Here is a 27,837-nt window from a genome sequence, read left to right as displayed (position 1 = left end):
AGAGGAAGGGTAAAAAGAGATGCTGTGGATACTGATTGGTTTCCTCAATCCACTAGCCTCCTCTCCCAAATGAGTGGTTAGTTCAAGTGTTGGCCACTGGGTGTCAGGGAGGAGCAGAAAAGGGGGGCCTTGACCTTGACAGGGTTTTCCCACGAGTAAGATCGTCAGCTGGGTTGTAGATGCTATCCACATATCACTAATCTCCCTCCATGGTCAGCTCTTGTATCTCAGCGATGCGAGTACCCACAAACACCTTATATCGACATGATTCAGACTTCAGCCATCGCAACACTGTGGTTGAGTCACTCCAAAGGTAGTATTTTGGATGGGTAAGGTGATTTCTATCTGGATGAGGGAAGCAAGTTGAGCACCTGAGAGGGCAGCACACAACTCGAGTCGGGGCATTGAAATCTATTTCCTTGGGGCTACCCTTGACTGCCCCTGTTCATCATTTGAGTGGAAGTAGGCAACAGAACCATAGGCCTTTTCAGATGCGTCACAAAAGATGTGAAGTTCTCGGGTTGTGGTGGAGGTGTCAGAACATGATGGCTCATAGCATCGAAGGATTTTAACATCTGGTAGGAAACAAAGTTCACTCTCCAATGCCTTCCATCCATCACACAGGACATCTGGTTCAATTGGATCAACCCTAACCCTAACCCTAAACCCTTGTAGAAAAGATGATTTAAGTTTTGCTTCTATATACTCCCTTTCCAGCTGCCTAAGCGTCCTATGGTTGTTAAAGCCTCTTGGGACCGGCTAGCCTCACGAGCCTGGTCATCCATTGTCCTATAATATGTTTTTGCCTGTTCCTCCTCCTGTTGTTGTTCAGAGAACTCATCCAGTTCCATACTTTTAAGTTTCTCCTCTAGTTAAGCAGTTTGAATTGGTTCCAGTAACTCCCTTAAGGACTGATCAGAGCCTCTGCTTTGAAAACAGGAGGAGGAGGAGCTATGCCTTGAACTCCTTTCCTCTTGTTGGTCTCTTCCTGTTTGTGTGTGTGTGTGTGTTTGTCTCTGCCTGCATGTTGCCACAGTGTTGAATCTGTCACATAGCCCTTCAAGTAGGCAGGGGCTCGCCTCGCCCCACCTCTCCCCGGGCCTAATGTTGTTGTCTTAGGTCTGGCCCCTTTATCAGACTGAGAAGCAGAAACAGCTCCATGCTGCTGGTGTAGGCCAGTCAATCGAGACACATTATCATTAGGTCCACATGAGCAGGCTTGGCTTAGGTTATCCTCACTCATATTTCATTTGAATGTCATTTCCGGCTCTAAGGACCATTGCTTTAGGTGTAACCTAACTGAGAAGGGCTGGAGCTTATGAGCATTCAATTATTAACATGAGGTATCCAAATTAGAGGCAGTGAGACTCAAGATTCCAAGAAAGAAAAGGACTTTATTTACAGTTGCACCTTAACTTGTCAAGTGGTGAAGTCTGTGTTTAAACAAAGAGAAAAGTATATGATAAAAATGGGTCAGTTCTATGTTTCAACAACAATGATGTTCTCATAGGGCTCTCTCCCCATTTATAAGAGTCTCGATTATGAGGAGATGAACTTCAGTTGTGTATAATTGAGTCCAGCCAGCACAGGTGTGCATGTTGCTCCTCCCAGAACATAGAGGAATCATGGCAGACATGAAAGATTCCAACAATGATACATGAGTGTTTTCTCACCTACCAAACCTCAGACCAAAAAAACACTGTGTGAGCATGAGCAAATAACTGTCCGACAGAGAAGCAAATACAAAGTCCCACTATAATATAATCTAACACAGTTAGTTTTAACAAATGGGAAAATGTAATGTGGAGTTAAAAGAAGGAGAGATAGTCCCAAGAGATTTTCCAAAAAAAGACATATTTTAATACATCTCTAATATATATATTTTTATTGATTTAACCTTTATTTAACCAGGAGAAATCCCACTGAGATTAAGAACCTCTTTTTGAAGGGAGTCCTGGCCAAGCTAGGCAGCAGCAAATACAAAACACAGTTTACAAAACTACAAAGTTAAAACACAAACATAAAGACAAATAAAAAGATTAAATTTACAAGCAAATTATGAAAAACAAGTGCATGTTGTGGAGTTGGCCTCAAGAACTCTCAGTTTGGATTTAAAAGCGCTCAATGAGATTACCCTGGTTAGTTTCCAGTCTTTCTGCAACATATTCCATGCAAAAGGTGCAGAGTGAACAAAAGCCTTTTTACCCAAAAAAGTACTGGCATATGGAACAGAAAGCAACAATTGGTCTTGTGAACGGAAAAAGTAAAGATCAGCATTTCTCTGTGCAATTAAAAAACAAATGTAGGTGGACAGTAGCCCGAGTATTGCCCTATAAATGAAAGTATACTAATGATGGGTCCTTCGGGTGGCGAAAGCAGGCCATCCCACCCGAGAGTATTACTCACAGTGGTATGTCGACACTTTACAATTGGTAATAAACCTCAGAGAAGCATGGTAAACAGTGTCAACCTTTCGAAGACATTGAGCAGAAGCATTCATATACAGAAGATCTCCAAAATCCAACACAGACAAAAAAGTTGAAGCGACAAGCCGCTTTTTTGCATTGAAAGAAAAACACAACTAAAATGCAGCTCACATCATTTACAGCTCTGCAAATGAATAACTGAGATAAGTATTTGCTGATTTAAATTTTAACATTTTATTTTTTTTGTCACAATTGTTCTCTATCAAAGACCCCAATATATTTGGTTCAATATAACAGAAGTTATTTTAAAAGATATTTAAAGATAGAGCTCACCAGAATGTCATATCGCCTTCATGTCTTCGTAATGCCTTCAAGGTCTTATCAGATTACAATCCAAAAAAAATGTTAGGCTGTAGTTGACACCTTCCTCAGATGACTTGCTTTGTGAGCTGCATCTGACCAAAGTACAGACAAAAAAGTTGAAGTGACAAGCCGCTTTTTTGCATTGAAAGAAAAACACAACTTGTTTCGGAATTAAAAAACTAATTTTAGCCTCAGAGTCTTCACAAGTTTCTCCACATGCGGCTTGAAAGTGAGGGAGTCATCAATCAAGACACCCAAGTATTTATACATGTGAACCACATCTATTTAATTTCCCTCCATTGTGGACACTGAGGGAACCATTTGTGGCCACTTCCTAGAATTGGAAAACAACATTAGCTTAGTCTTGTCTGCATTAAGAACAAGCTTCAGGTGAAGTAATGTGTGCTGGACAGCAACAAATGCTTTCTGCAGGGATTCAATAGCCTGAACAAGAGTTGATCCACAACAGTAAATAACTGTGTCATCAGCATAAAAATGCAAATTAGCACCTGACACATTTAGACCCAGATCATTGATATAAATAATAAATAAAAGGGGACCTAAACCAGAACCCTGAGGCACCCCCTTGTGTCTCTATGTGTCGGCCCTGTGATTGACTGGCGACCAGTCCAGGGTGTACGCCGCCCTTCGCCCAATGACAGCTGGAATAGGCTCCAGCCCCCCGCGACCCTGAACAGGATAAGCGGTATAGATAATGGATGGATGGATAATTTGTAAACCAAGGAACTGCGTGCTCTGAGAGTCCCGAATGAAGGAGTCTAAGCTTTAAAATATCATGGTCAACAGTGTCAAACGCTTTTGACAGATCAATAAAAAGTGATGCACAGTGTTGTTTCTTATCAAGTGCAACGATAATGTCATTTACCACCTTCATTGCAGCTGTGATGGTACTATGTTTTTTTCTGAAGCCTGATTGATATTTTGATAAGATGACATTGGTATATAAAAACTCCTTTACTTGCTCACTCACAAGATTTTCAAGAATTTTGGCCAGCACTGATAGATTAGATATTGGTCTGTAATTAGTTAAAATTGCTGGGTAACCCCCTTTTAATAAAGGGAGAACAAAAGCTGATTTCCATACAGAGGGAATTTCATTTTTTTTTTACTATGAGGTTAAAAAGGACTGTAATACGCTCTGCTATGAAATCAGCTGCCAGTTTCAAAAAGTAAGGATCTATTAAATCGGGTCCAGAAGATTTTCTATAATCTAAAGCTTTAAGGGCTTTCTGAACTGAGAAAAGTACAAAATTGAAAGGCTTACCAGTGTACATTGGGAGGTCTGTGCAGGGTTTCACAGAGACAGCTCCCACTGAGTCAAACAAAGAGCCTGAAGATATAAAATGCTTATTGCTTGGTAAATATACTGGAAAACACTGATTCCTTGTGTTTGAAACATTGAGAGTTACCCAGGACAGGGGGACAGGGACTGGGCTGCTCTCCATCAGATGCAGACAAAGAAAACCTCTGAAGAAGGGAGGTGAAAAAGAGGAATAATTCCAACCTGGCCAGCTGCTCCCCGAGACACAAAAGCTTACCTGCGGAAACACAGATCAACAGATGAATTGTATTTACACAAATTTTAAGGGATTCGCTTTGAGCAGATAATATAGCTGCAACTCAGAGTCTGAAACAACTCAAGAATATATTTAGACCCTCTAACTATGTTTAACAGTTAGACAGGCCAATGCTGCTGGTAAGCAATGGTATGTGTTTTTTTTTCCCCTTCAAGCACTTGGGTTACAACGCGTTACTGGTTTTAATAGAGTTGTAAACAAGATGCAACCTCTGGGGCCAGAAAATTAAAGCAATTCTTACCTTTCTGGCATTTTTACACTTTCCTTTTGTAATCATAAAATGCTCCTAATAAGCGTATAGCACAATAAAATGTAAAAGAAATCCACTAGGCGTTGAAACTCATCAATATTTAATTCTCATATATTTCTGATAAAAGTCTGACCAATAATTTTATTCGGTCCGAGTAAATTGATTTGCCGAGCTTCCTGTCTGTCATCCGTCGCCGCGTCCTCCCAGTTGCACCGCTGTCACGGCTCGCAAGTCGCGCGCCTCTCTGGTAGAGCAGTAGAGCGGTGAGAGAGAGCAAGGAACGGAGAACTGACAATGACTGACCAAGGCGAGCCGCCACTTCCATCATCAGCTGCCCCCACAGAGAAAATTATCAGGACAAAGAAGACTATTTCACAAAAAGCTGCCTTAAAGAAAGAGCTTGATGCGGCAAGAGGCAAGACTCGAGTCAACATCGGCTCTGCTTTCCAGCAATGGAGGAGGCTAATGCAGCTTCACACGAAGCTAAAAAGAGATGAGATGGTCGCAGAGTTTCTGCTGGACAGGTACTTTTAGTTTGCCTAATCCTAGAACACAACATTACATGTGATAACATCAGTTACCAGTTACTATCGTTCTGTAATATTATGTTATTTGTGCAGGGAAATTTAGCCTAGCGTTAGCGTAAGCGCCAGTAGTGTAAACAAACTGACTCCAAAGCTTGGTTTGTTTAACGTTACACTAACGGTGACGTTAGCTTCAGCGTTAGCCTCAGTGTTTATTGTGAAGTTGTCATTAACCCAGTTCTAGTATTATAACCCCGGGGTTGCGTTTGTCTTGGTTGGTTGTACAGTAACCAGAGCTAGTTCAGCACATTGCTAGAAGACTTCTCCGGCTAATAGATAATGCTGGCTAGCTGACATCTGTGTAAATAAGACCGATCTGTCTATGTTTGTGACTTTTTCCATCCTTGGGAAGAAGTACTATTTACCAGTAGTGAATTTTAAATTGTAATAAGTTGATACATACACTTGCTCCATTTACTGTACATTGTGATAACATCCCTCTGTGCCAAAGCAGCCTAAGATCTATATAAAATCTAGCCTGTTTGAGTTTATGCAATTTATATCCTGTTTCTATTTTTTTTTTACTCTTTGTCAAGGTACACCACTCCCACAGTAATGGAGGACATCCAGCACCAGCCAAGACTTGGTACCCCTAGAACTCATGAAGAGCTGAATGTTACATCTAAAAGATTTGTTTGCATTACTTAACAGTAATCTTGCAAGTGCCTTATGTTATTTATTTGCTTTTTTATTGGGACCAAATAACTAATTTGTTATAGAAGACAGCTGTAAAAAAAATGATAAGCTGTGTACAATAATAAATGTTTTTCTAAAAAATTGATTTTAGTAATTCACTGCAGTTCATTCAGATGAAGTGGGAATATGAAAAAGGGGCATAATGGAAGTAAAGCATAATAAACATTACTTTATGTGAGTAAAAAGACAAAGGCAATTATACAATGCAAGATTTTATTGAACAACGTGAATAAGAAAAAATACAAAACTATATGAACTGCTGGACTCGGATGAGATCGTCAGGACTGAGTACAGCAGGTCCACGTGCCCTCCGACCTCTGGCTCTTGTTGTGGATCTTGGGGCAGCTTGTCTGCTGGTTCCGGGCCTCTCCTCAGCAGATTCCCCACTCTGCATCACCCCACGGCCCTGCTGCTCCTACCCTGGCAGCCCCTGGAAGGACCTGCCCTTCTCGGGGCTATTACACCTCCTGTGCTGGTTCCTGCTGTAGGCTGCTGCTGTCGGCCCCTGCCTCTGAAGATCCGGAACGTAGTCGGGATCTCCAACCACACTCTCCTCCAAGAAGCACCACAATTAAAAAAAAAGAAAGAGCCTTTTTCTTTGTGACTATATAACATAAAGTTAAAAGAAAAAAATGTTGAAGCTAAACTTCTGAACGAGGGCTAAAGTTAGCTACCGTTAGCTGACAAAACAGGTTCTCAACAAAGTTAACCTGGAAACAAAACTGCTTCAACTACTCCTAATTTAATGACAAATGTTACCGGGACAATTCAGGCAAGGTAAGACGTTATGACAGCAAGAAAATATTAATTCTGCCGAAAAACGACGCATTTGACTGTAAACAAACAGGTGATGAAATGCTATAATTATGATAGTAATGTTGGTAGTTCGTCAGACTACAAAAGGTAACTAAATGTTACGAGGGAGGGAATTTTATTTTATACCACATGCAGAATTGAATATTATTTAGTTACTGTTGGTTAGTTTTCACTTACCTGTGCCTCTGACTCCATTGACCCGTTTCACTCGCGCTGCTTCTCTCACCGCACGCGTCAGGGATGCATGGAGGAGGGAGGGGAGCGTCAGAGGTCAGGCAGGGGGAAGAGGGTGGGACTTTGAAGGGAGGCGGAGTTGTTCTTGTTCAAATTTTAACTAAGTGCTGAGGGACATGCCAGAAAGGTAAGAATTGCTTTAAGTAACAGCAACAAAAACTGCAGTTAGTCAAATGGCCACTAGAGGCTATATTCAAATAATGGAGTCAATCCCCAGAGGCCCCATATTAAAAAGCCCCCAAAAAACAGTTCTGGTCTCTATAGCTCATTTCCCAATTCATGATATCTGCATGGGAAGTTCTTTGTTGAATTTTATACAAGTCACCTCTTTTACATTTTAGTACTTAATCTTATATATAATAAAGGGCATGGCGGCCTTTGCTAAATGCTGCTGACTATCTGATATGCGTCACCTCTGCTAATTTTAGTCACGGCGTGTTTGTGGTGGTGGTTGCCTCTTGAAGAACCACATGCCATATGGCTTGCTGTATTTTCTAGTCTTCCGACCACTCAAAGCTGCTTTTACACTACATGTCGTATTCACCCATTAACACAGTGATGGCAAAGGAATAAGTGCCAATTTCCAATCAGGTCTATGTATAGCGGCTAAGCCTAAACTTAAAACCACTGAGGGGCTACATAGACGGGTTAAGATAATAATTGACAAGCTCACCGTTGTAACTCTCCTGTGCGTATGGTGAAATAAGATAGTCCAGTATCTTCTTTTGGTTTCTTGAACATTTATTTATCCCTGAATGGTCAAGCAAGATTCCAACACTTCCCGTAAACATTTACATACACATTCGCTTTCAGTCGCATTATCTTCGGCGTGTAGTAGCGGTCGAAAAACTGTGTGCTCCTCCGTCTAGCAACACCTGAGCAAAAGTTCCTACCTATGAAGTGGTTTAACTTAACCCGAGAGTGACACCTACTGGAGCCATTTCTGTTCAACACTTTACCCTTCAATATAGCTCCTACACTATGCATTAGTACCCGACAGCTATGCCACTGGTAGCAATTTGGGGTTCAGTGTCTTTTCCAAGGAGACTTCAACATATGACTGTAGCAATCAGAGATCTACCGACTCTACCAATGAGCCACAGCCACCCCATGTACTAACAGACTTCACAAGAGTTATGTTCTCTAACTTTTTCAGTGAGTTAAAATCTAGCATGATATATATGTAGCTTAGCGAAACTTCAAACAGGAAGACTGTTCTCATTCATTCATTCATCATTAACTTCATTCATGCTACGCTGTCTCTCTTTGTCTGTGAACCAATCATCTTACTGCTGTCAAACTTTAAATCTCCTCTCTCTTCTCTCTCTCAGTCTGCTCATCGTTTCAGACGAATATTGCGAATGGAACATTTCCTACTCACCCTTTGTTGCATCTCGTTGTTTCATTTTCCTCGAATGTCCGACTCTGACCTTGATCAGCTCACGGAGGATCATGATCTCGGAGGCGATGTGTCCCTCGCAAGCTCCTCAGCCCAAGAGGAGAAATGTGTCTTGCCGGTCCCCCTCTCACGCAGAGCCGACTAATCCAAGCCACTCATCCTCTGATAGTTTCTTAGTCTCCACCTTACAGGCTCTGAATAAATCTATGAGTAACATTGACGCACGCCTTCGTGCTCTGGAGAACGCTTCATCTGCCACTTCTTCCTCTGCTACAACTTCTGCAAATTCGGTCACTTCAATGTTGGATGTCACTACACCAAGTCAGCCATCCACTATCACTCGGATTGAATCTTCTGCACATTCACTTGCCACGGCTGTTCCAGCTCCTATTTTAGGTAGGCCTTACATTCCTCAATCAGCGTACATATCGCCCCGGTTAAGGTCTAAAATTTTAGATGGCAAAGACATTAATCTAGTCAGCTTTATCCTGCCTTCACCAGAGTGCGCTAATAGCGTCGCCACAGGCTAAAATCGAACTGCCGTCTTGAAATCCGCCGATCCCCGGCTTAAAAATGATTTGAGTTTTGGGCAGTTTGTGGCAGCTTTCTGCATATATCGTGATGTAATATGCTCTGCTTTCCCCGAGAGAAGACAAGAACTCGATGCTTATTTGTCTCTTATCAGTGATTTCAATCTCAAGTATGGCAAAAACATATTCTTTCAGTACCACAAAGCTTTCTCAAGAAAAGCCGCTCTGAACATTTCTCAATACAACATCCACCTGGACTGGTCCATTCTGGACACCGAGCTCCTAGTGATGTTCGCCGGAGGAAATCAAATCATTACCTGCAGCTCATGTGGGAATTCAAGTCATTCCGCCTCCCTGTGCCCCTCAGTGCCGTTTCACCAGTCTCTCTTCAAGGCCCCACCTCCACCCACGCCTCTACCTCTCACCATCTCTTTAATAGCACGCCGATCTGCAACAATGAAAATGTCTGCTCATTTCCTAATTGCCATTTTCTTCACGTTTGCAGCAGTTGCAGGGACGCACATCCTTCTACACCAATAATGTCATCTCATCCTGATTCAGTGTTCGTGGATCACCTTCTTACAGGGCTCTCTTGGGGTTTTCGGGTTGGAGGTATAGCTTCTCCCTCAGTTACGTACGTAACAAGAAATCTGCAGTCTGCAGCAAAAGAGCCAGAAATAGTCTCGCAACTAATAGAGAAAGAGGTTAATAAAGGGTATGTCATAGGTCCATTCAAGTCTTCTCCCTTTTCACTATTTCGCACTAGCCCCATAGGTGTAGCTACAAGGAAATATTCAGGGAAGAAAAGATCATTTTCGACCTGTCCGCACCACGCTCTGGCCCCTTTGCGACCATTAACATTATTCCGCCTGAACCTTTTTCTCTTCACTACGCATCAGTCGATAATGCCATCAAATTGATAAAGTTGGCAGGGCAAGGCACGTGGCTCTCCAAAGCAGATATCACTGACGCATTCAAAATTGTCCCCATTCATCTGTCTCAATGGCCTCTTTTCGGCATCAGGTGGGATTCAAAATATTACTTCGCAGTTACTTTCCCTTCTAGGGCATCTTAACTTTGCCATGCGCGTAATCCCTCAAGGACGTTCTTTCATATCTCGTTTACTAGAGATGTCGTCATCAGTGCATAATTTATATGACGTCATCTCATTAGATAAAGTGTGCCGCTCCGACCTGAGTTTTTGGTCCCTGCTGCTCGAGCACTGGAATAGCATAACTTTCTTCTATGATGACTTGGTACATTCTTCTGACTCCTTGAAGTTTTTCACGGATGCCGCTCCATCCGTGGGTTTTGGGGGGTTCTTTCAAGGCCAGTGGTTCGCTGATCACTGGCCTCCAGCTTTCTCCGAATTCGATCAGTCCTCAGCGCTGTACGAAATTTACCCCGTTGCAGTTGCATGTCACGTGTGGGGTCCGCATTGGAAACGCAAACATATCTCAGTGCTTTGTGATAATCAAGCTGTCGTGAGCATGATCAACAGAGGGCGCTCCTCTTCTAAAGATATCATGCCATTCCTGAGAAGCATCACATGGTCGTCCATAACTCACAACTTCATAATCACGGCCCGTCAGGTGCCTGGGCATTATAATAAACTTGCTGACTCTCTCTCACACTTTAACGTTCAGATCTTCCGGAGCATCTGCCCCGAAGCCAGCCCATTTCCTATTCAAGTTCTGCCCCTTCATCAGCTAACTCTCTTCTAAATCATGGCCCCATGATCAGCTATTTAGAGTCATCCAAATATTATATGAGGAAAGGTTTAGCCCCCTCCACTTTAAAAATGTATGATTTTGCATGGAGTGCTTTTGCCTTGTTTTGTGTTTTAATATGTATGCCTCTCAAACCTGTTCACATTAACACCATATATGCTTTCATAGGCTATTGTATGGATGTTAGACATTTTAAACCTCAGTACATTAGAGGATTACTTGCAGGAATCCAGTTTAATGTCAGATGTTATGATCCCTCTTTTCCTAGTTTTTTTCGAATCCTGCTATTAAAATTTTGTTAAAGGGCATTGCTAAAGTCTCCCCTCCTGTTGCAGACCGCAGGGGGCCTATTACTCTGTCTGTTCTTCATAGCATGATATCCGTACTTAGAAAAGGGTTCTTATTTCCTTACATTGACGCTCTGCTTGAGGCAGTATTTTCCATGGCTTTTTATGCATTTCTCAGAGCTGGTGAATTCACTACAACTTCCTCTCAATCATTCAATCCCAATAGGAATATTTCTTTCTCTGATTTAGCCTTTCATTCTAGTCACTATTGTGTAGATCTTAAGGATACTAAATGTAATGGGTCCTGTTCAGTAGCTGTGGCTCGCACAGGAACACTCTTTTGCCCCTTTATATCCTTGATTAAATACCTTTTAGTCAGACCCCCTACTAACGCCAAGTCTCCTCTATTTCTAACACCTGGGAACTCCCCTCTTTCAAAATCTTGGTTTAATTCTCATCTAAAACAAGTGCTCCTCAAAATCAATTTATTCCCCCAGCATTATTCAGGGCATTCTTTCAGAATAGGTGCTGCCACTACTGCTGTCAATCAAGGCATCTCATCATCCTCTCTGCAACAACTTGGGCGTTGGTCTTCCTCGGCCTCCACATCTTATATTTGCCCTGATATCGGCACCGTTCTTGCAAATCAAAGATCTCTGAAACCCTGAATTCTGGTAAGCTTTTCATGTAACTGGTGGTGATGGTATGTGCGGTGTTGCTAATGGGTGGAGGTTCAAGGTTGCGTCATGTCACAAGGTCTCATGGCGGGGGAGGGCACATACACGCACCATACACTTGGTTAAAACACGTAGATCATATAGGTTTCATCACGCACCTCACGTATGGGCTATTCGGCCACCGTCAGCTTAGGGTCATATGACCTTTAACACTCAGCCTTAGTGGCGCGATCAGGTCATCGGACCAGCATACACCTCACATAGGTCTATAGTGACCTCATCATGCAAGGCCAATCGCTGGTCCAGGTCTATCGTGACCTCATCATGCACGGTCAATCGCTGGCCAAGGTCTCATGACCTCACTCATGCACGGCCAATCGCTGGCTTCATGTCTTGTGATCTCACTCTTGCACGGCCAATTGCTGGCTATTAATGTGAATGTAAATGTCTTATTATTGTTTCATAATCCATATCAATTATTCACGCTCTCTGTGCTTAATTCTTTAACTCTTTTTAGAATCCCGTTACAACCCGGTAAGGTAAGGCCTGCTTCATCAAAAGTGAGTATATGCTTCCTGTTATTTCTTCTCATTGTTTTGGGGGATATCCTATCCTGCTCTCGGCCTCTACACCCCTCCAGCATACGATGACATCATGGTGGAGTCTAATTGCCAAAGACTTTGCACATTTCATTTCAACTTGTAAATAAATAATTGTTCAAACGTATTAAGTTCAAGCAGGAAGACTGTTCTCATTCATTCATTCATCATTAACTTCATTCATGCTACGCTCTCTCTCTTTCCCCTCTCTGTTCCTGTTTCGTGATCAGCTGATTATGGGCGTTTCCATTTAAGTATTAACCAACCAGAGTTAGACCAGACGTCTGTGAACCAATCATCTTACTGCTGTCAAACTTCAAATCTGCTCCTATCTCTTCCGCAGTCTGCTCATCGTTTCAGACGATTTCTGCGACCCTCCTCCACCCCAGTCACCTCCCTCCTTTTCATCAGTGTCCAGTCAGCTGGAGCACTTAGCAACATTTGGCACATTGGCAAGGAAAAACTTCCTTTCAACAGGCAGAAACCTCGAGCAGAACCAGACTCATGTTGAACAGCCGTCTGCCTCGACTGGATGGGCTGAAAAAATGGGATAGAAGGAGATGCAGGATAGAGACAGGCGAAGAGAGCAACAACAACATATGTCCTTGTTACATAAACAGGGAATACATACTTGTGGTTACAATGCCGATAATAGTGGTACACTAGTGTGAAGATTAGCAAATATTAAATTAGCAAGAGGAGCATAGTAATGATAAAGGCTGTAATTGTAACAGTTGAAGTCAACAGGTCTACTATTAGCATTAGCAGCAACAATAATGATACTATGGGGAAGACTGCTGTTAGTAGATGTTGCCGTCGAGCAGGTCCACAGCAGCAGGTGGTCTGCAGCAACTATCCCCAGGAACCTACAAGACAAGGGAGCACAAGAACTCCCGGGAAGATATAGGGTTAGTAATGTTAATGGGACCAGAAGATACCTAGTTAATGAGCTGCATGACAGAGAGAGAGAGAGAGAGAGAGAGAGAGAGAGAGATTTTGCCAGAGTAAACGAGACTCTTCTGTTTTGGTGGATCGCCACATTCTTTCAAATTTATGCGACATTTGCTTCAAGTTACGAGTTTCTGAGTCATACCATGGAGCTAGCCTCTGTCGTTTGATAATCTTCTTTTTTAAGGGGGCAATCGAATCTAGAGTACTTCTCACCAAACCTGCAATACTATCAACAAACTGATCAAGCTCAGAGGGACTAACATTAGCATAAGAGCTTTCTGTAGTAAACAGATGTGGTAAAGAATTAATAGCAGCTGGAATTGCTTCCTTAAATTTAGCTACAGTCCTATCAGACAAACATCTTTTTACATTTTTGTTAACTGGAGAGTTAAGTCGGTTAATAGGACATTGAATGTTACTAAATAGTGATCTGATAAAAGAGGATTTTGTGGGAAGACAATTAAGTTTTCGGTTTCAAGGCCATAAGCTTGAGCAAGGTCGAGGGTGTGGTTAAAGCGGTGAGTAGGCTGGTTTACACTTTGAGTGAAACCAATAGAGTCCAAAAGTGACATAAATGCCATGCTAAGAACATCATTATCAACATCTACATGAATATTGAAGTCCCCTACAATAATTATTTTATCTGAACTCAGGACTAAATCTGATAAAAACTCTGAGAATTCAGTTAGAAAATCAGAGTATGGGCCAGGAGGGCGGTATACTATCACAAATAAAACGGGCTGTAAAGTTTCCAAGCTGGGTGTGAAAAACTCAGAACAAGGCTTTCAAAAGAGGAGAAACTAAGTTTTGGTCTAGGGTTGATTAGAAGACTAGAACTGAAAATAGCTGCCACTCCACCACCTCGACCAGTGTCTCGAGGAATATGAGTATTAAGATGACTGGGAGGAGTGGATTCATTTAAGCTGACATATTCTTCCTGACACAACCAAGTCTCAGTTAAAGAGAGTAAATCAATATGATAATCTGATATCAGATCGTTCACTAGCTTTAGATGACAGTGATCTGATATTTAACAGACCACATTTAATTCTCATATTTTTTGGCATAACTTCGGTTGTTGTTTTTATTTGTATTACTTTTTTTGATTTACTCCTTTTTTATTTAAGTTTGAATTAACTGTAATAAAAGGTCTTGGTTGGGGGGCAGACACAGTCTCTATAACATTAACATTGTGGCTGGGAAAGTGAGTAAGTTCCCTGTCACTGCCTAGTTCTACCTGCATCTGGCGGGTTGGTGGGTGCCAATGTCAAGCCCTGTGTACAGCTAAGAAACTTGATAGACATGACCCCAGTAGGTAAGTTAGAAGACTGGTATGGTTTTTGTGTGCAGGCGTGGCAAGGGGCTCAGTAGCACCCTCTACAATATTTCGAAAAATTCAGCTCCCGCAGCACATTCAACCTAAAATTGACGTGAACAACAAAAATGTCTCTTGGATCCATATCGTAAACCCATCAGGAAGTCAGCTGTTTATTATTAATATTATTGTCAAATACGAGGGTATTTTGCACCATTTCCAGGGATCATACTTTAACTTCTCCTAGGGCATTGATTGATCCACTTAAATTTATTGTGGGGCTACAAGAGACCTAAACGATGAAGAGTTATCAGGCTTGTGTACAATCTACTGATAAGTCATGTCGGTTTACCTTACCAAAGTGTATCATAGGTAAAATTTGAAGTATAAACTAACCCTAACCCTAACCCTGCTACATCATCCAACTTTTAATATAAGTTCAAGTTGGTTAGATAATACAATTAATATTTTATCCTGAGTAAATCACACCAGTGTGGTTGAATGTGCTTCCATTCCATTCTCTTGTATTTAAGTTAATGATTGCCTAAATTTACCAAGTTCCCTGCAACTGTTAAATAGCAAATCTGAACTGTTCCTTTCTCTTCTCGGCTTTTGCTTCGGTGTACATATTTATTAATTAAATTATTTCAAAATACAGAAGGTGCTACACAATGTTAACTTTGCTAAGTAATAGTTATTTGTAAAAGTCTGAGACAAAATTGTACATGAGAGGGTGTTCCTCAGTTTACCAAGTTAACTGCAACTGTTGTCTGACAGAGGGTGTTTTAAAAAACAAAAAGCTGCCACAGACAATTTATTTGACTGAACGGATCTAACATTACATTAAAGGCCTCTACAAACCTCTGTGAACTGCAGGTGGATCCTGCTGGGTTCGATGCAATAAAGGTCCCCAATCAATGGAAGGGGCCATGGTCCAGGGGGGAAGTTTGTCGGTACTCTGTTCTTCAAAACATCAGCCAAAAACACAAAAATACAGAGAAATAATAAAATACTTATGCCATCCATCCACTCAAACCCGAGCAAACTTTTGATGGTATCCATGAGTAAGTTTTTACTTGTGCTAGCTTATCTATTAACTGCACTACAACAACTGGACAAAGCTCAGTTGGGCAAGTAGACTGAAACACATTGTAAAAAAAGTTTAATATTAAATTAAGATTTCCGGTTTATTTGACTAACCTTAAAAATAAAAGCACAATGCATGCACACAGGAAAAAGCATGTGGACGCGTTTGCACTAAGTTATATATTTACAGTTCAAAGACACCATGGCAGTTAAGACTTTTCTATCATTTTTTATTTTTTTTATTTATTAGTTTATTTGTCAGGGACAATGCAAAACCATTGTGACAGGTTACAGTAACATGAGACATATGTATTGCATATAGGGTTTCTAACCGAGGCTAATTTGCCACCCCGTCCCTCGTTAGGCATTTCTATATTATTTCTTTATTAAATGTTCCAACTGAATCAGAAAGCAGAATCAGTATCAGAAAGCCTTTATTGTCACTGAGATGAACATTTATTGCACACAATTGTAACATTTGATTTAATAAGATATCTTGGAAGATATTTTCAATCCAGAAGTTATATTTTTAATATTTTAAGGGGATCTTGAATAACTTTGAGACAGGCACATCTGGCTGTAGATGTACAGCTTGATATATTTATGATTGTGGTCGATTTAAACAAAGCTTGACTGGTGTCACTTAATATATAACGTCTTTAATTGTATTATAGTCATGTATGTATCCTGTCTTACATTTTTATGTATGGCTGCTCATTGTTTTTAGAGACTTTGTTAAATGGACTGCTGCCTGTCTTGGCCAGGACACTCTTGAAAAAGTGGAACGACCAGAAGTTACAGGGTTTGCATTTTCATTTTCATCAAGACAGGCCTAAATTTACAGTTTGCTTTATTTGTGTAGCATTTACACACCAAATATGAAATCAATTCAAGAAAATTTAAGAACAATAGATTCTAGAAACTTCATGTGATAGGTGACAGATGCTGAAGACACCATATGTAAATGAAATCCTTTATTGAAAATTTCCTTCAAACAAACTTGGTTCTGTTAGGGACAATTATCGGTTCATCGTGGTACAGCACAGAGGCGGTATGGTTTGGGACAGCGAGTGCCCCCCAAATTGAACTCCAGACTGGGCTGCTCTCCATCACATGCAGACAAAGAAAACCTCTGAAGAAGGGAGGTAAAGAACAGGAATAATTCCATCCTGGCCAGCTGCTCCCCGATACACACACGCTTACCTGAGAATACACAGATCAACATGTTGTATTCACACTTTTTTTTTGAGTCACCTTGACAGTGTAATACTTCTGTAACTCAGTGTGAAACAAGCCGTCCCAAATACAGTAGACAGACAAGAAAATGATGCTGCTTTTCTTGGTTTACAAAATATAATTGGGTTCAATAAAGTTGTAACCAAGCAGCAAACCTCTTGGGCTGAAAAATTAAGCCAATGTGACAGTGACAAAAACTGTAGTTTCTCAAATGGCACCTAAAACCTGAATCTAAAGAAAGACAATCCCCATAGAGACCCCAGATTAAAATGCAGCAGAATTAAACATGTTTACAGACTTTATAGCTCATTTCCCCATTCATATACATACATCTGTATGGGGACGCACTCTTAAATTATACAATGGTTTCAATTTATGCATATAACATGGCTGCTTTTAGTTACAGAAAGATGCTGCTACCTGCTCGGTGTCACCTCTTCTGATTCCAATATCTGAACTTTACCTGAGGGACGCGTTTGTGGCGTAGATACATTTGTTAGAACTTTAATGCTAATAACAGCCATTTGGATTGACTTGTGGTTTATTGTACTGTGGTTGCTTTCAGCCATAGTTATGAGAAGGCTTTTCTTTACAGCTGCCAACTCTCACCGACATGTATGCAAGTGAGTGTGTTGTCAGCAATCCCCACAAATAAGTAAATAAATGTAAGTAAAAGGTAAAAAATAGGGTGGTAAGTAAACATATGCAAACGCTGTACCTGTCTTACTTCCATCAATGAAAATAGTACATTTTCTGGCAGTAAATTAATAAGCTTTGGCATACTCTGTAAAACTCTTATAGCTTTGTGTTTGCCAACCCTTTGATACTTTCCAGCTCCACCCTCTTGTCCAAATATGGTTACTTCTTGCTTCAAACAAACAACATTTCAACTGCCAAACTGTAGGCATCAAAACGGCTGTCCAAGAAACAATGGTTCATGATGGCTTTGACCAATTTTTATAAACAGTTTATGGTTGTAAATACTGACTAACCTGCTGAAAAAGGAAGGAAGGCCTCTCTCCTCCTAAACTGGCCATCTTGATCAAGAAAATGTTGCGGGTTGAAGGAGTGTGGAGTTTCCCACATTGACTCATCATGCAAAACCGAGTTCAGTGTTGGCATGATTATGGTCCCCTGAGGAAATTGTATTAGTTATACAAGTAATTCAAACTTGTATCTATCAACTATGAGTTAAGGTTTTGAACTATGATTTATAATGGTAAAAATAGATCTGAATTCAAAGCACCGGCCCCCCAAAAAAGGAAGCAGTTTTGAAACATGTGCATCACGTACCTTTGGTATTATATATTTGTCAAGTGTTGTGTCCTTGGCTGCCATGTGGAACAGATTAAGGGGGACGATGTCTGCCATTCTCTGGATTTCATGGATGACTGCATTGGTATAGGGCATGTTTTCTCTGTCATTCAGGGAGGGCACTCTGGATGAACCAACAGTGGTATCTATCTCAGCCTGGACTTTCTCTGTATGTAGTAAAAACAGAGAAAAATGTGAGTCACTGTACTACATAGACAACGGATGGGAAACTATGACACAACACATTTTCAGTATAAAGGGTCTAAGGATAGATGGTAAAAGATAAAACTCTAATTTGAGGGTATCTGAAATTGACAGAACTTCACTTGTGAGACGGCATGGGTTGGGTCAAATATTACTCACACACACACACACACACACACAAACCTTGTATTTGAGGGTAGTAGATCATGTATAGCAGTCCCCAGTGTAAAGTAGTGGTAGTAGTTTCAGTTCCAGCAAAAAACAGGTCCAGAGTGCAATAACACAAATTCCCGAAATCAAAACCAGAATCTTTGTCCTCCGCCTATCAATAACACAGAAGACAGTTACTAGTATCTGTTAACATATTTCATTAGAAACCATAAAGAGAACACACAATACACACACATCAACACTTTTACCTCTCCCATTTCTGTGAGGAAGCAGTCGATGTAGTCTCTTGGTGAGGAGGGGTCAAAGCTTTCTCTGTGTTCTTTGATCTTGATTTCCACAAAGTCAATTATGTTTTGTACTTTTGTGACCATCTTCTTGTGAGTTCCAGGCAGCCACTTCATCAGCCAGGGCAATGTGTTATAGATCTACAGAGCACAAAGACAGTTACCCGATTACCTGAGAATCAGTCCATAATAAAACATTTGAACAGAGACACAGGTTAAGAGCTAAAAATAAGAAGCAACATGGAAGTTGTACAAACTGCAGTTCCTTGAAAAACCACTTGAGGCTGGCTCCAATAGTGAGTCAATCCCCACAGAGACTCGAGATAAAGTGCCCAACTTTACAAAAAACAAATGTGAAAAGCCTGGTTCAAACACTGGTGTGGTCTCTGTAGCTCACTTGCCTTCACTCATTTTTGTTTTTAACAATAACAATCACTTTATTGATCCCCAAAGGGAAATTCACTAGTCCCATCATCACTTTTGTTTTTAAGTAAATACATCATGATATTTTTTTTTTTAGTTTTAATACAATAAGCAGGTATCATTGTCAGGATTGATGTAGGATTTTTCCTGCAGAGACGAGGGCTAAGCGTATTGACTTTCACCCTATTAAGCTTATTTGGTCACAACAATCATGATGGGGAGACAGCCATAATGTACCATGTACCACAAGTGCAATCCCGCTGTAAAGACCCAAACTATTTCCATTGGAAGACACAAGCTGCAAATTCAGAAACGATGTAAATTCAAAAAACATGCAACGACAGAGACACGCAGCAAATTAAAAAACATGCTAGCTGCATGCTGCTAGCTTACACAGCATGTTTTTTTTTCATTTGCAGCGCTATTCTGTTGTTGCATTTGTTATGGACTTTTGCATGGATAACAGACGAACAGCCAGTCATTTTGCAGGGATAGAGGTAGGCAGGCTTAACTTTTGGAGCAGAGTGGAAATACAGCCAAAATGAGTGACAGCAACACTGAAGGAAATACAGTGCCTACCAGCTCCAAGCAGGGCGAAAACATAGTCTACAAGAAATGCCACTCAACTTGAGTACTTTGGAGAAGTTTTGGCTTGTGAAGTCAAGGTGTTCACACCGGGTGCATGTCGGCTGCGACTTCAGCTAGGCTGTCTTTCTACAAGAGTTTTACTTTAAGTAAAGCCATAAACAATCTGAATATGTTCGCTTTATAAATGTCATTTAGGTTGTTACGCGCTCCCCCTTCTGCTTTCTTTCCCTCAGGTGGCTTGATTGCTGTTGGCTCTGCCCCTTGCTGTCAGCCCTGCCCCTCCTATATAAGGCAGGCGGGAACAGGAGCTCAGTCTCTCTCCCTGATCCTGCATGCCTGCACACCATGCTAGTTTAGAACCTAAGTTACTTTGGGTTTTTCTTTTCCTTTTGATGCTGGAGGTCTGGTAGTCTAGTTTTCGCGGCTTCATTTCCAGTTTAGTTTACTTAGAACTTTTACTAGGAAGAGCTGGGTCCTACGGCCCATTGTGTGGTTGGCCCAGACTTCCTCACTCCTAATCTAAATCTAAAACTCATTGCAGAAAAGTTAGACATTTCAGTCAGTAAACAAGGAAAGAAACAGGTGATAAGGGATCAGCTGATGTCCGCTTTGGTGGAGCAGGGATTATCAGCTGATGTGGGTGTGGTTACTTCTCAGAAAGCTGAGGAGGTAGGTTCAGCTGAACAGGTGAGGCTGAAGGAGCTTGAATTAGAGTTGCGTTGGCTGGATCTTAAGGAGAAAGAAATTGATTCTGGTTTTGAGATATGAAAGCTTGAAGAAGAGACCAAGCGTGTGTTGCGTTTAAAAGAATTTGAACTTAAAGTCTTCATGGTCTCCGCAGCTGTCATCTCAGTATTTACCTGATTTTGTAGTAGAGTAGAAATATTCGTCTTGTACCAGTATTTCGTGAGAAAGATGTTGATAAATATTTCATTATCTTTGAGCGTGTGGCATCAACATTAAAATGGCCTAAACATGTGTGGACACTTTTACTTCAGTGCGTGCTCACCGGCAAAGCACAGGATGTTTACGCAGCGTTATCTCCTGAGAGTAGTCTTGATTATGAACAGGTTAAAGCTGGTATTCTGAGAGCTTATGAGCTTGTGCCTGAGTCTTATCGGCAAAGTTGCGGAAGTATAAGAAGCATGAAGCTCAAACGTATTTTGAGTTTGCTCGTGAAAAGGAGGCATTATTTGATCGGTGGTGTTCAGCGCAAGGGGTCAAAACTTTGGATGATCTTAGAGCCTTGGTGCTTTTAGAGGAGTTTAAAAACTGCTTGCCTGAGAGAGTTTCCACATATCTGAATGAGCAGAAAGCTGCAAAGTTGTCTGATGCTGCTATTCTTTCTGATGAATATGTACTCACTCATAAGTCTGTCTTTGGTGAGAGGTCTGTTGTACAAGCACGGTTTAATGATAACAAGGTTAAATAAGGTTCAAGTGCCTCTGTCATGCCATCTGAGTCCAGTATGCCCAGTAGTTTAGAGGGGAAGCCTACAAGGGAGGACTGGGGAACTAGGGAGAGCCCAGTGTGTTTCTATTGCAAGAAACACGGTCATATAGTTGCAAATTGTCATGCTTTGCAAAAGGATAAGGAGCCTGTGAAGTCTGTTGTTTTTGTTAAAACCTCTAACGTTAATTCTGCAGAGCTGGCTTCTGTTTCCAGAGAATCTGAGCTTGAAGTTTTTGCTCCATTTCTTATGGAGGGGTTTGTGTCCTTAACTGGGGAGGGTGACAAAGTTCCAGTTACTATTTTGAGGGATACAGCGGCGTCGCAGTCTTTTATTCTAAGTTATGTGTTGCCTCTGTCTGAGAAATCTGCTGTGGATTCCGGTGTCCTGGTACGTGAGTTTGGCATGCAGTACCTTGATGTGCCTTTGCACATTGTTCACCTCGAGTCAGACTTGGTTATGGGGTCCTGTTCTTCATATGTTGCTGGTCACATGGTGAGCCAAACATTTCCTTTGTTGTGGCCGTAACAAGGTTTTTTACATACAGAAAATCATGAAGAGGTGTCTGCTCAACTCTAAATAATAATCGATAAACGTAAAAAAAAATACATTAATCCCTCGTCACTTCACCTGGCTGTTTGCCATATCCAGGGGTAGTTTGGGGGTTTATAGAGGTTTCGCTGGCTTTTTAGAAAAAGATCTTATTAACATTTGAAACGGGACCTTAAAGATATAATCTAGAACATTTCTGCTTTATTCACTCTAGCGACACCTGCTGGCCATAAATGATAACTGCAAAGGTGCACGCCTCTCATATCTACATGTTCACGGCTGTTTCCCTTTGTCATGGTTGTAACTCTAACTGATTTTCCACGTTGACGGTTGCTTTCCTGTTTAGACTGTTTGCCTTCATCTGAGCGTCAAATGTGTTTCTTTTTCTTTGGATTTTCAATTATTTTTGAGTTAGTAGTAGATTACTGTTTACTCGCAACACTTGCAGAGATTGGAAAAACAGCCGCTTAACTCCCCCTACCCTCTCTGTCAGACCAACCACTACTGGGTGATGGAAAACCCAGTAGTGGGAGAGAGAGAGACAGAGAGAGAACCAGAGTTATATACCAGGACACACATCAAAATAAACGCATTGTGTAAAAACAAGGGGAGCCATAATGCAAGATTGGGCTTCTACTTTGAAAAAGCATACCGGAGGTGTTGCCGTACTTTACTTTCCATGCCTTTGACATATTCTACAGGATGAGGATCAATAGGACTCATCACATATAATGTTCACTAGAACAGGAGGGAACATTGAGACCTGTCACAGAGCAGATTTAAAACCTGACAGTGTAGACAGACTTTTCTTTCTGGCCCGTAACCTGTAGGGCAATTGGTAATAATACTTCTTTACTTCTTTTTAACCAAAGTAAGACTTTAAGTGCAGGGATTTTAGATGTGATGCAGTATTTTTACATTGTTGTACTAAAACTTTTACTTAAGTAAATGACCAGAGTTCTTCTTCCGACTCAGGTTGAACTGGTATCTTATTTAATGAATTTTTATGTTTGTTTCATTTAAGGTCATGTTGATTATGTGGTTTATAAACTCATTTACAAAAGGTTATTAAACAACCTTTTGATTTATGAAGTCTTGCATGGTTAAACAGAATTCAAAACAGATTACTGAGTTCTGCATCTTGTTTAGAAAGGAGGCTCACCTGTACACCCAAAGTTCCCTGTAATTGCACAATGTCATTGAAGTTCTGAAGAATTCTCTGGTACTGCTTATCAGTGTACTCAAAACGTTCCCCGAACACCAGGCAGCAGATGACGTTGGACACAGCGTTGTTTATCAGTGGCTGGGCATTAAAAGGCTGACCTGTAAAGTTAAGAGAAAATGTAGATACGACAAAATATTAATGTTTTATGATCGTGATCATGGATGATTAAAAGGTTGGCCTCAGTTACTATATATACTAAATGTCATCCACTGCCAAAATTAAGTAAACAGGTGTGGTCTTTTAGATAACAAAGCAGGGAATCAGAGTCACTAGTACATGCTGTGAGGGTTATAGTCCAATGCTGCATGATGTTGGTGCATGCTTCTGTGTGTCAAAGTTAAAGGGGAAGGCAAATCACATCTTTAAGTAATAAACATTTTCAAAAGTGTCATAGTAAAAACTCTACTGCCTAGTAACTTGTTACGAACGTAGAGCTTGCTACACGGTGCTTGTTGAAAAATTGAGATTTGTTTAGCACCTTGGTGAGTGGCAAAAGCCTCAGTGAGATATTGGCACTCCTGCTGGATGGATGGCTCCAGGGTCTTCTTGCCCACACCAAAGTTTCTGAGTGTATGAAGAGCAAATCTCCTCTGTTGCTTCCATGGATTGCCTTTTGACATCACCAGACCTAACAGAAACACGAAACAGCATCAGGCTTTATATTATTTAAACTGCAATGTAAATTGTTAGAAGTTGTCTTTACTTAAAAAAAAAGTCAGGAAACTGATTGCCTCAAAATTTCCAAGTAAAGTAGATCATTAATTTTTATTTGATAGAACTTAAAATAACTCTATTGAGTCAACTCATGTTATGAAAGTTTAGGTAACTCAAAATCATTAATTTGGTTGACTATATAATGTAAGTTTAGACAACTTAAAGATCTGAGTTATGTTAAGTAAGCAGAACTATAAAATATAAGTTCAGGTAACTTAAAGATTTGAGTTATGTTAAGTAAGCAGAACTATAAAATATAAGTTCATGTAAGTTCAAGATCTGAGTTATGTTCAGTAAGCAGAACTACATAATAAAAGTTCAGAACTTAAAGATCTGAGTTATTATAGTAAGCAGTACTCATAAAAGAAAGTTATTCTTAAAAGTCTAAGCATTCACACTACTAGGAAAATATCAGGAAACAGATTGCCTTAACATTTTCAAGTAAGCTGAATTAACAGTTTGAAGGAAAACTTTAAGCATTTATTTGTTCTGAAAGAAAAACATGCTTCTTTTTGAATTCTGGTTCTCTTTTCAGGCATGTTGTCAGACTTCAAATTTGGTACTCAAAATACTTGACTTGCTGCCAAATGATGTCATTAAATTACAGTACAGTACAATAGTACAAAAAATTGGAAGGCAGTCTCAATATGTAAACAATTGAAGGGAAAATGCATTTTTTGGAATGCAGACTATTTCAAGAATAATGAACATACACTATTGTTAATGTGAAGATTGTTTTTAACAACAATGCCCTTTTTTACGTACGCAAGACAATAATTTTCTTTTCTGTTTTAATCAGGTTTTTGTATTCAAATCCTAGAATGAACTCAAACTGCTGCCTACCAAGCTATCAAATTATTATAGAAAAACATTTTGTAACCCACAATATGTCTTAATCAATATGTGTAATCTTGACATAAAATTCCTCTTAGAAAATCAAAGAGCTTTGGTGAGCATAGTGTTAACATTTTGAATATCTCCATTGGTGTAACAAACTCTAGAGAAACAAACTCAATAGTCCATTCGGCTACAGGACCAAAGGCAAAAACATCACTTTTCCAGTACTAGTAAAGAGTTCCATTGGAGATAGAAGGGTAAAGATCTCAGCGTGATCAAACATGCCATGTCTCATTCACATTGTGAATACATTTACTCACTGCATCTTTGCATTTTTTTTTGGTTTAAGGGATTTATGACCAAGTGAGAGAAGCACTCTTAAAATTCAAAGGTGTTCTTCAGTTGTTGAGGGTACTCCAAATTCAGGGCGTAAATAAGTCCAAAGAGTGGGTACGTGGCAAGCGGAAGATTTTCAAGCCTGTCCATCACTACTGTTCCTTCCAAAATGATTGCAGTATACCTGAAGCCTCAAGGTGCTGTGAGTCAGGAGAAGCCAGGCTATCTTCAGGAAGCAGTGTCAGGATCCCGATGGAGGTGTGGACATGTTCAGAGGGTCATCGCAGTCCTAACAACAATAGCAGCATTAAAACCACAATAAAATGTCAAATGTCACCTTGCATTTCTATGGTACAAAACACAAAACAGCCACTAACAGGCACAAAATAATGTACTGTTACTTAGCCAAAGGCGTTTGCCTGTTGTTTGTTGGATCTGCGACTGGACCCTTTGGAAAGACAGCAGATACCACTTAAAGGGGTCCTGATCAGGAATAGGTGATCAGTACACCAAACAAGAAAGTACTGAGTGGAAGAGAAGCAAGTAATACTAAAAGATATCAAATTAACATAAGGAGCAGCATTACATAGATAGGGCATCCTGTGGTGTGGAATTCAATAATCAGGGGTCAGGACTAAAGGCTACTTACAAAGCATATCCTGAAGAAGGCAGTGTTCTCATCTCCGAGGATGACAGGGAGGCCACCGTGGATCCGCTTCCCCATAACATCTGTACTCTGAAAAATCATTTCAAACACACATCACTACTACTAAGTGGTGAAGGGCAATCAATTAGCTCTGCGTACACAATGTGGTTGCACTATTTTGTTCCCCGCATAATAAAAAATGTATTATTTTGTGTCTGAGAAACTTACCCCTGGTGTGACTTGTTGCAGATACTCCTTAGGTTTCTGGCCGACACTTCCCCCCTTGGACTTGAAAATCTCAAAGAAGGGAGGAGTGTATTTGTCGAGTTCTCTGTCGAACTCTATTTTCAGGTTTTTGCTTGATAAACAACAGAAGTCTGCCAGAATCTAAAGGAAAAGTAGGAAAAATAAAGCTTTAAGATATAGTTATGTTTGATCTACATTAAAGAATAACAAAACAGTAGGTCATACTAGGCAGAAAACTAGTGTTGCACTGGCTTTCAGAGTGAACATTACTTCAATCGCAATTTTTTAAACGATAACGTACGCAGCCCTAAACTGAAGGGCTTGTTAGCTTTAGCTTTCATTGGCTGGCCTTAAGAAAGTAGAAAATCTCTGAACTTTTCTGAAAGGCGCTGGTGTCGTCACCGCAGCTTTTTTTCAGGCAACCAATCAGATGGGCCGCCACTCGTCACCCTGGTTACCAAACATCGAGGAGCAACTTGTTTTAGCCGTTTCTGCCTACCCAGAGCTGTTACATACGAAAAACAAACAGTATCACAATACAGAACGAAAAGCCCATTTGTGGGAGCAGATCGGCCGGACACAGACTGTAGCTGGTAAATGTTGTACGCGTTTTAAGCTTTTTGTCAGCTCTGTAGTAAGTTACACTTACTGTTGTCATTAAAACAAAATCCCCGTGCAGCGTTTTTTCTCTCACCGAAGCGCTTCATCCCAGCACCCTGACGGCGCTTTTATGCCAGTAAAGGCGCTATATGGACATGGGGCCTATCGGATAAATAATATGGTGAAAGACCGTCTAAGTTTGCTAAGTAGAAAGCCAGTGAAAGTTGACATTTTGCTACGTAGCTGCAACTTACCTTCACATAATTTGGCTGAGCAATGTATCTTTGCTTCTCCCTCCTCAGAATCAAAACACGTCTTCTTCTTCGTTGGTCTTCAGTGGTCAACTGCGCTTGTGTAAAACAGCCAAGTGCCGCCGAGTTCTGTCGAGTTTTTCCGGGTTTTGTGTGTGGTTCCTCCCCGCTCATACTTTTAAGTAAAGGTTAGAGTTTAATTACTTTCCTCACCAGAAAGTTATCTTAACTATGTTTAAGTAGTAGAGTCAATAAAGTAAGCTGAAATTAGTTAAGCACAATCACTATTGTCTTTGAGATCATTTACATTTTACAGTATGGTGTAACTTAGAACCATCTACATGCTAATATGCCTTATGGTGTCAGTCTCATAAAACTAACCCAACCTAATACTAACAAGCGTTTTTTTTTTTTTTACACACAATGCATCACACATTACCTTTATTTCCAACCGTCGCTTCAAAAAGTGGTATGACGGGGCGATCAATGTAGTCTTCTCCTCTATGGACCAAGGCCTCCCTCACAAGCTTGTAGCCATTAATGACAACAACCCTTCCACCAAAGAGCCGAAGACTGAAAATGTTTCCATATTTCTCTGCAAACTGAACAGAGTAAGGGTGTGGAGGTTCATAACGTATTGATTCCGTCTTAGGATGTCAACTAAAAATAAGTCTGGCTTCAGAGCGCCAAAGCTGAAACACTTTCTCGGGTATACAAGTTAATGATTTCATAAATTTACTAAGTTGCCTGCAACTTATGTCCGAGAAAAAAAACCAGACTAGTGTAGACACAGTGTTTTATTTGACTTATGTAAGGCCTCGACAAACCTCTGTGAACTGCAGGTGGATCCTGCTGGGTTCGATGCGATGAAGGTCCCCAATCAATGGAAGAGCCCATGGTCCAGGAGGAAAGTTTGTCGGTACTCTGTTCTTCAAAACATCAGCCAACAACACAAAAACACAGAGAAATATCAAAATACTTATGCCGTCCATCCACTCAAAACCCAGCAAACTTTCGATTGTCTCCATGAGTAAGTTTACTTGTGCTGGCTTATCTATTAACTGCGCTACAACAACAACTGGATGAATCTCTGTTGGACTTTAGAATGTTGAAACAAAAGCTTATATAACTATATTGACTTCCGGTTTGCCTGTCTAACCTTCTAAATAAAAGCACAACGTATACAAACAGGAAAAGGTATGTGTGGGCCCTTATTTGT

At 40.6% G+C, this 27,837-nt stretch overlaps 2 protein-coding genes across 2 annotated transcripts; one reads left to right on the top strand and one right to left on the bottom strand.

The window, feature by feature from the left end:
• The first annotated feature begins 7,083 nt into the window (after positions 1–7,083).
• LOC138607277 (uncharacterized) lies at positions 7,084–10,620 on the top strand. Its single transcript, XM_069679855.1, has 3 exons — positions 7,084–7,094; positions 8,299–8,762; positions 9,920–10,620. Exons 1-3 carry the CDS (start codon positions 7,084–7,086, stop codon positions 10,618–10,620), a joined length of 1,176 nt encoding a protein of 391 aa, XP_069535956.1.
• A 5,948-nt stretch (positions 10,621–16,568) lies between these two features.
• LOC138606931 (cytochrome P450 2J4-like) lies at positions 16,569–27,646 on the bottom strand. Its single transcript, XM_069679409.1, has 9 exons — positions 27,446–27,646; positions 27,058–27,220; positions 23,467–23,616; positions 22,926–23,086; positions 18,715–18,891; positions 18,479–18,617; positions 18,071–18,258; positions 17,770–17,911; positions 16,569–16,744 (listed from the first exon to the last, which is right to left on the bottom strand). The coding sequence occupies exons 1-9, from the start codon at positions 27,644–27,646 to the stop codon at positions 16,569–16,571; spliced, it is 1,497 nt and encodes a 498-aa protein (XP_069535510.1).
• Positions 27,647–27,837: the final 191 nt, after the last annotated feature.

The sequence above is a fragment of the Semicossyphus pulcher genome, unplaced genomic scaffold (genome assembly GCF_022749685.1).
Source record: "Semicossyphus pulcher isolate SPU_LCO1_2020_fin unplaced genomic scaffold, fSemPul1.0.p SCAF_4, whole genome shotgun sequence".
NCBI lineage: Eukaryota > Metazoa > Chordata > Actinopteri > Labriformes > Labridae > Semicossyphus > Semicossyphus pulcher.
This window is presented reverse-complemented; position numbering and strand designations above follow the sequence as displayed.

Coding starts and splice junctions, on each gene's coding strand:
- LOC138607277 (XM_069679855.1), top strand. Junction 8,763..9,919: donor TGTTCCAGCTCCTATTTTAG/GTAGGCCTTACA, acceptor TTTCGGCATCAG/GTGGGATTCAAAATATTACT.
- LOC138606931 (XM_069679409.1), bottom strand. CDS start 27,646: ATGGAGACAATCGAAAGTTTGCTGGGTTTTGAGTGGATGGACGGCATA. Junction 23,617..27,057: donor AGCGACGGTTGGAAATAAAG/GTAATGTGTGAT, acceptor TGTTTCTGTTAG/GTCTGGTGATGTCAAAAGGC. Junction 18,892..22,925: donor AGGGAACTTTGGGTGTACAG/GTGAGCCTCCTT, acceptor TGTGCTCTGTAG/ATCTATAACACATTGCCCTG.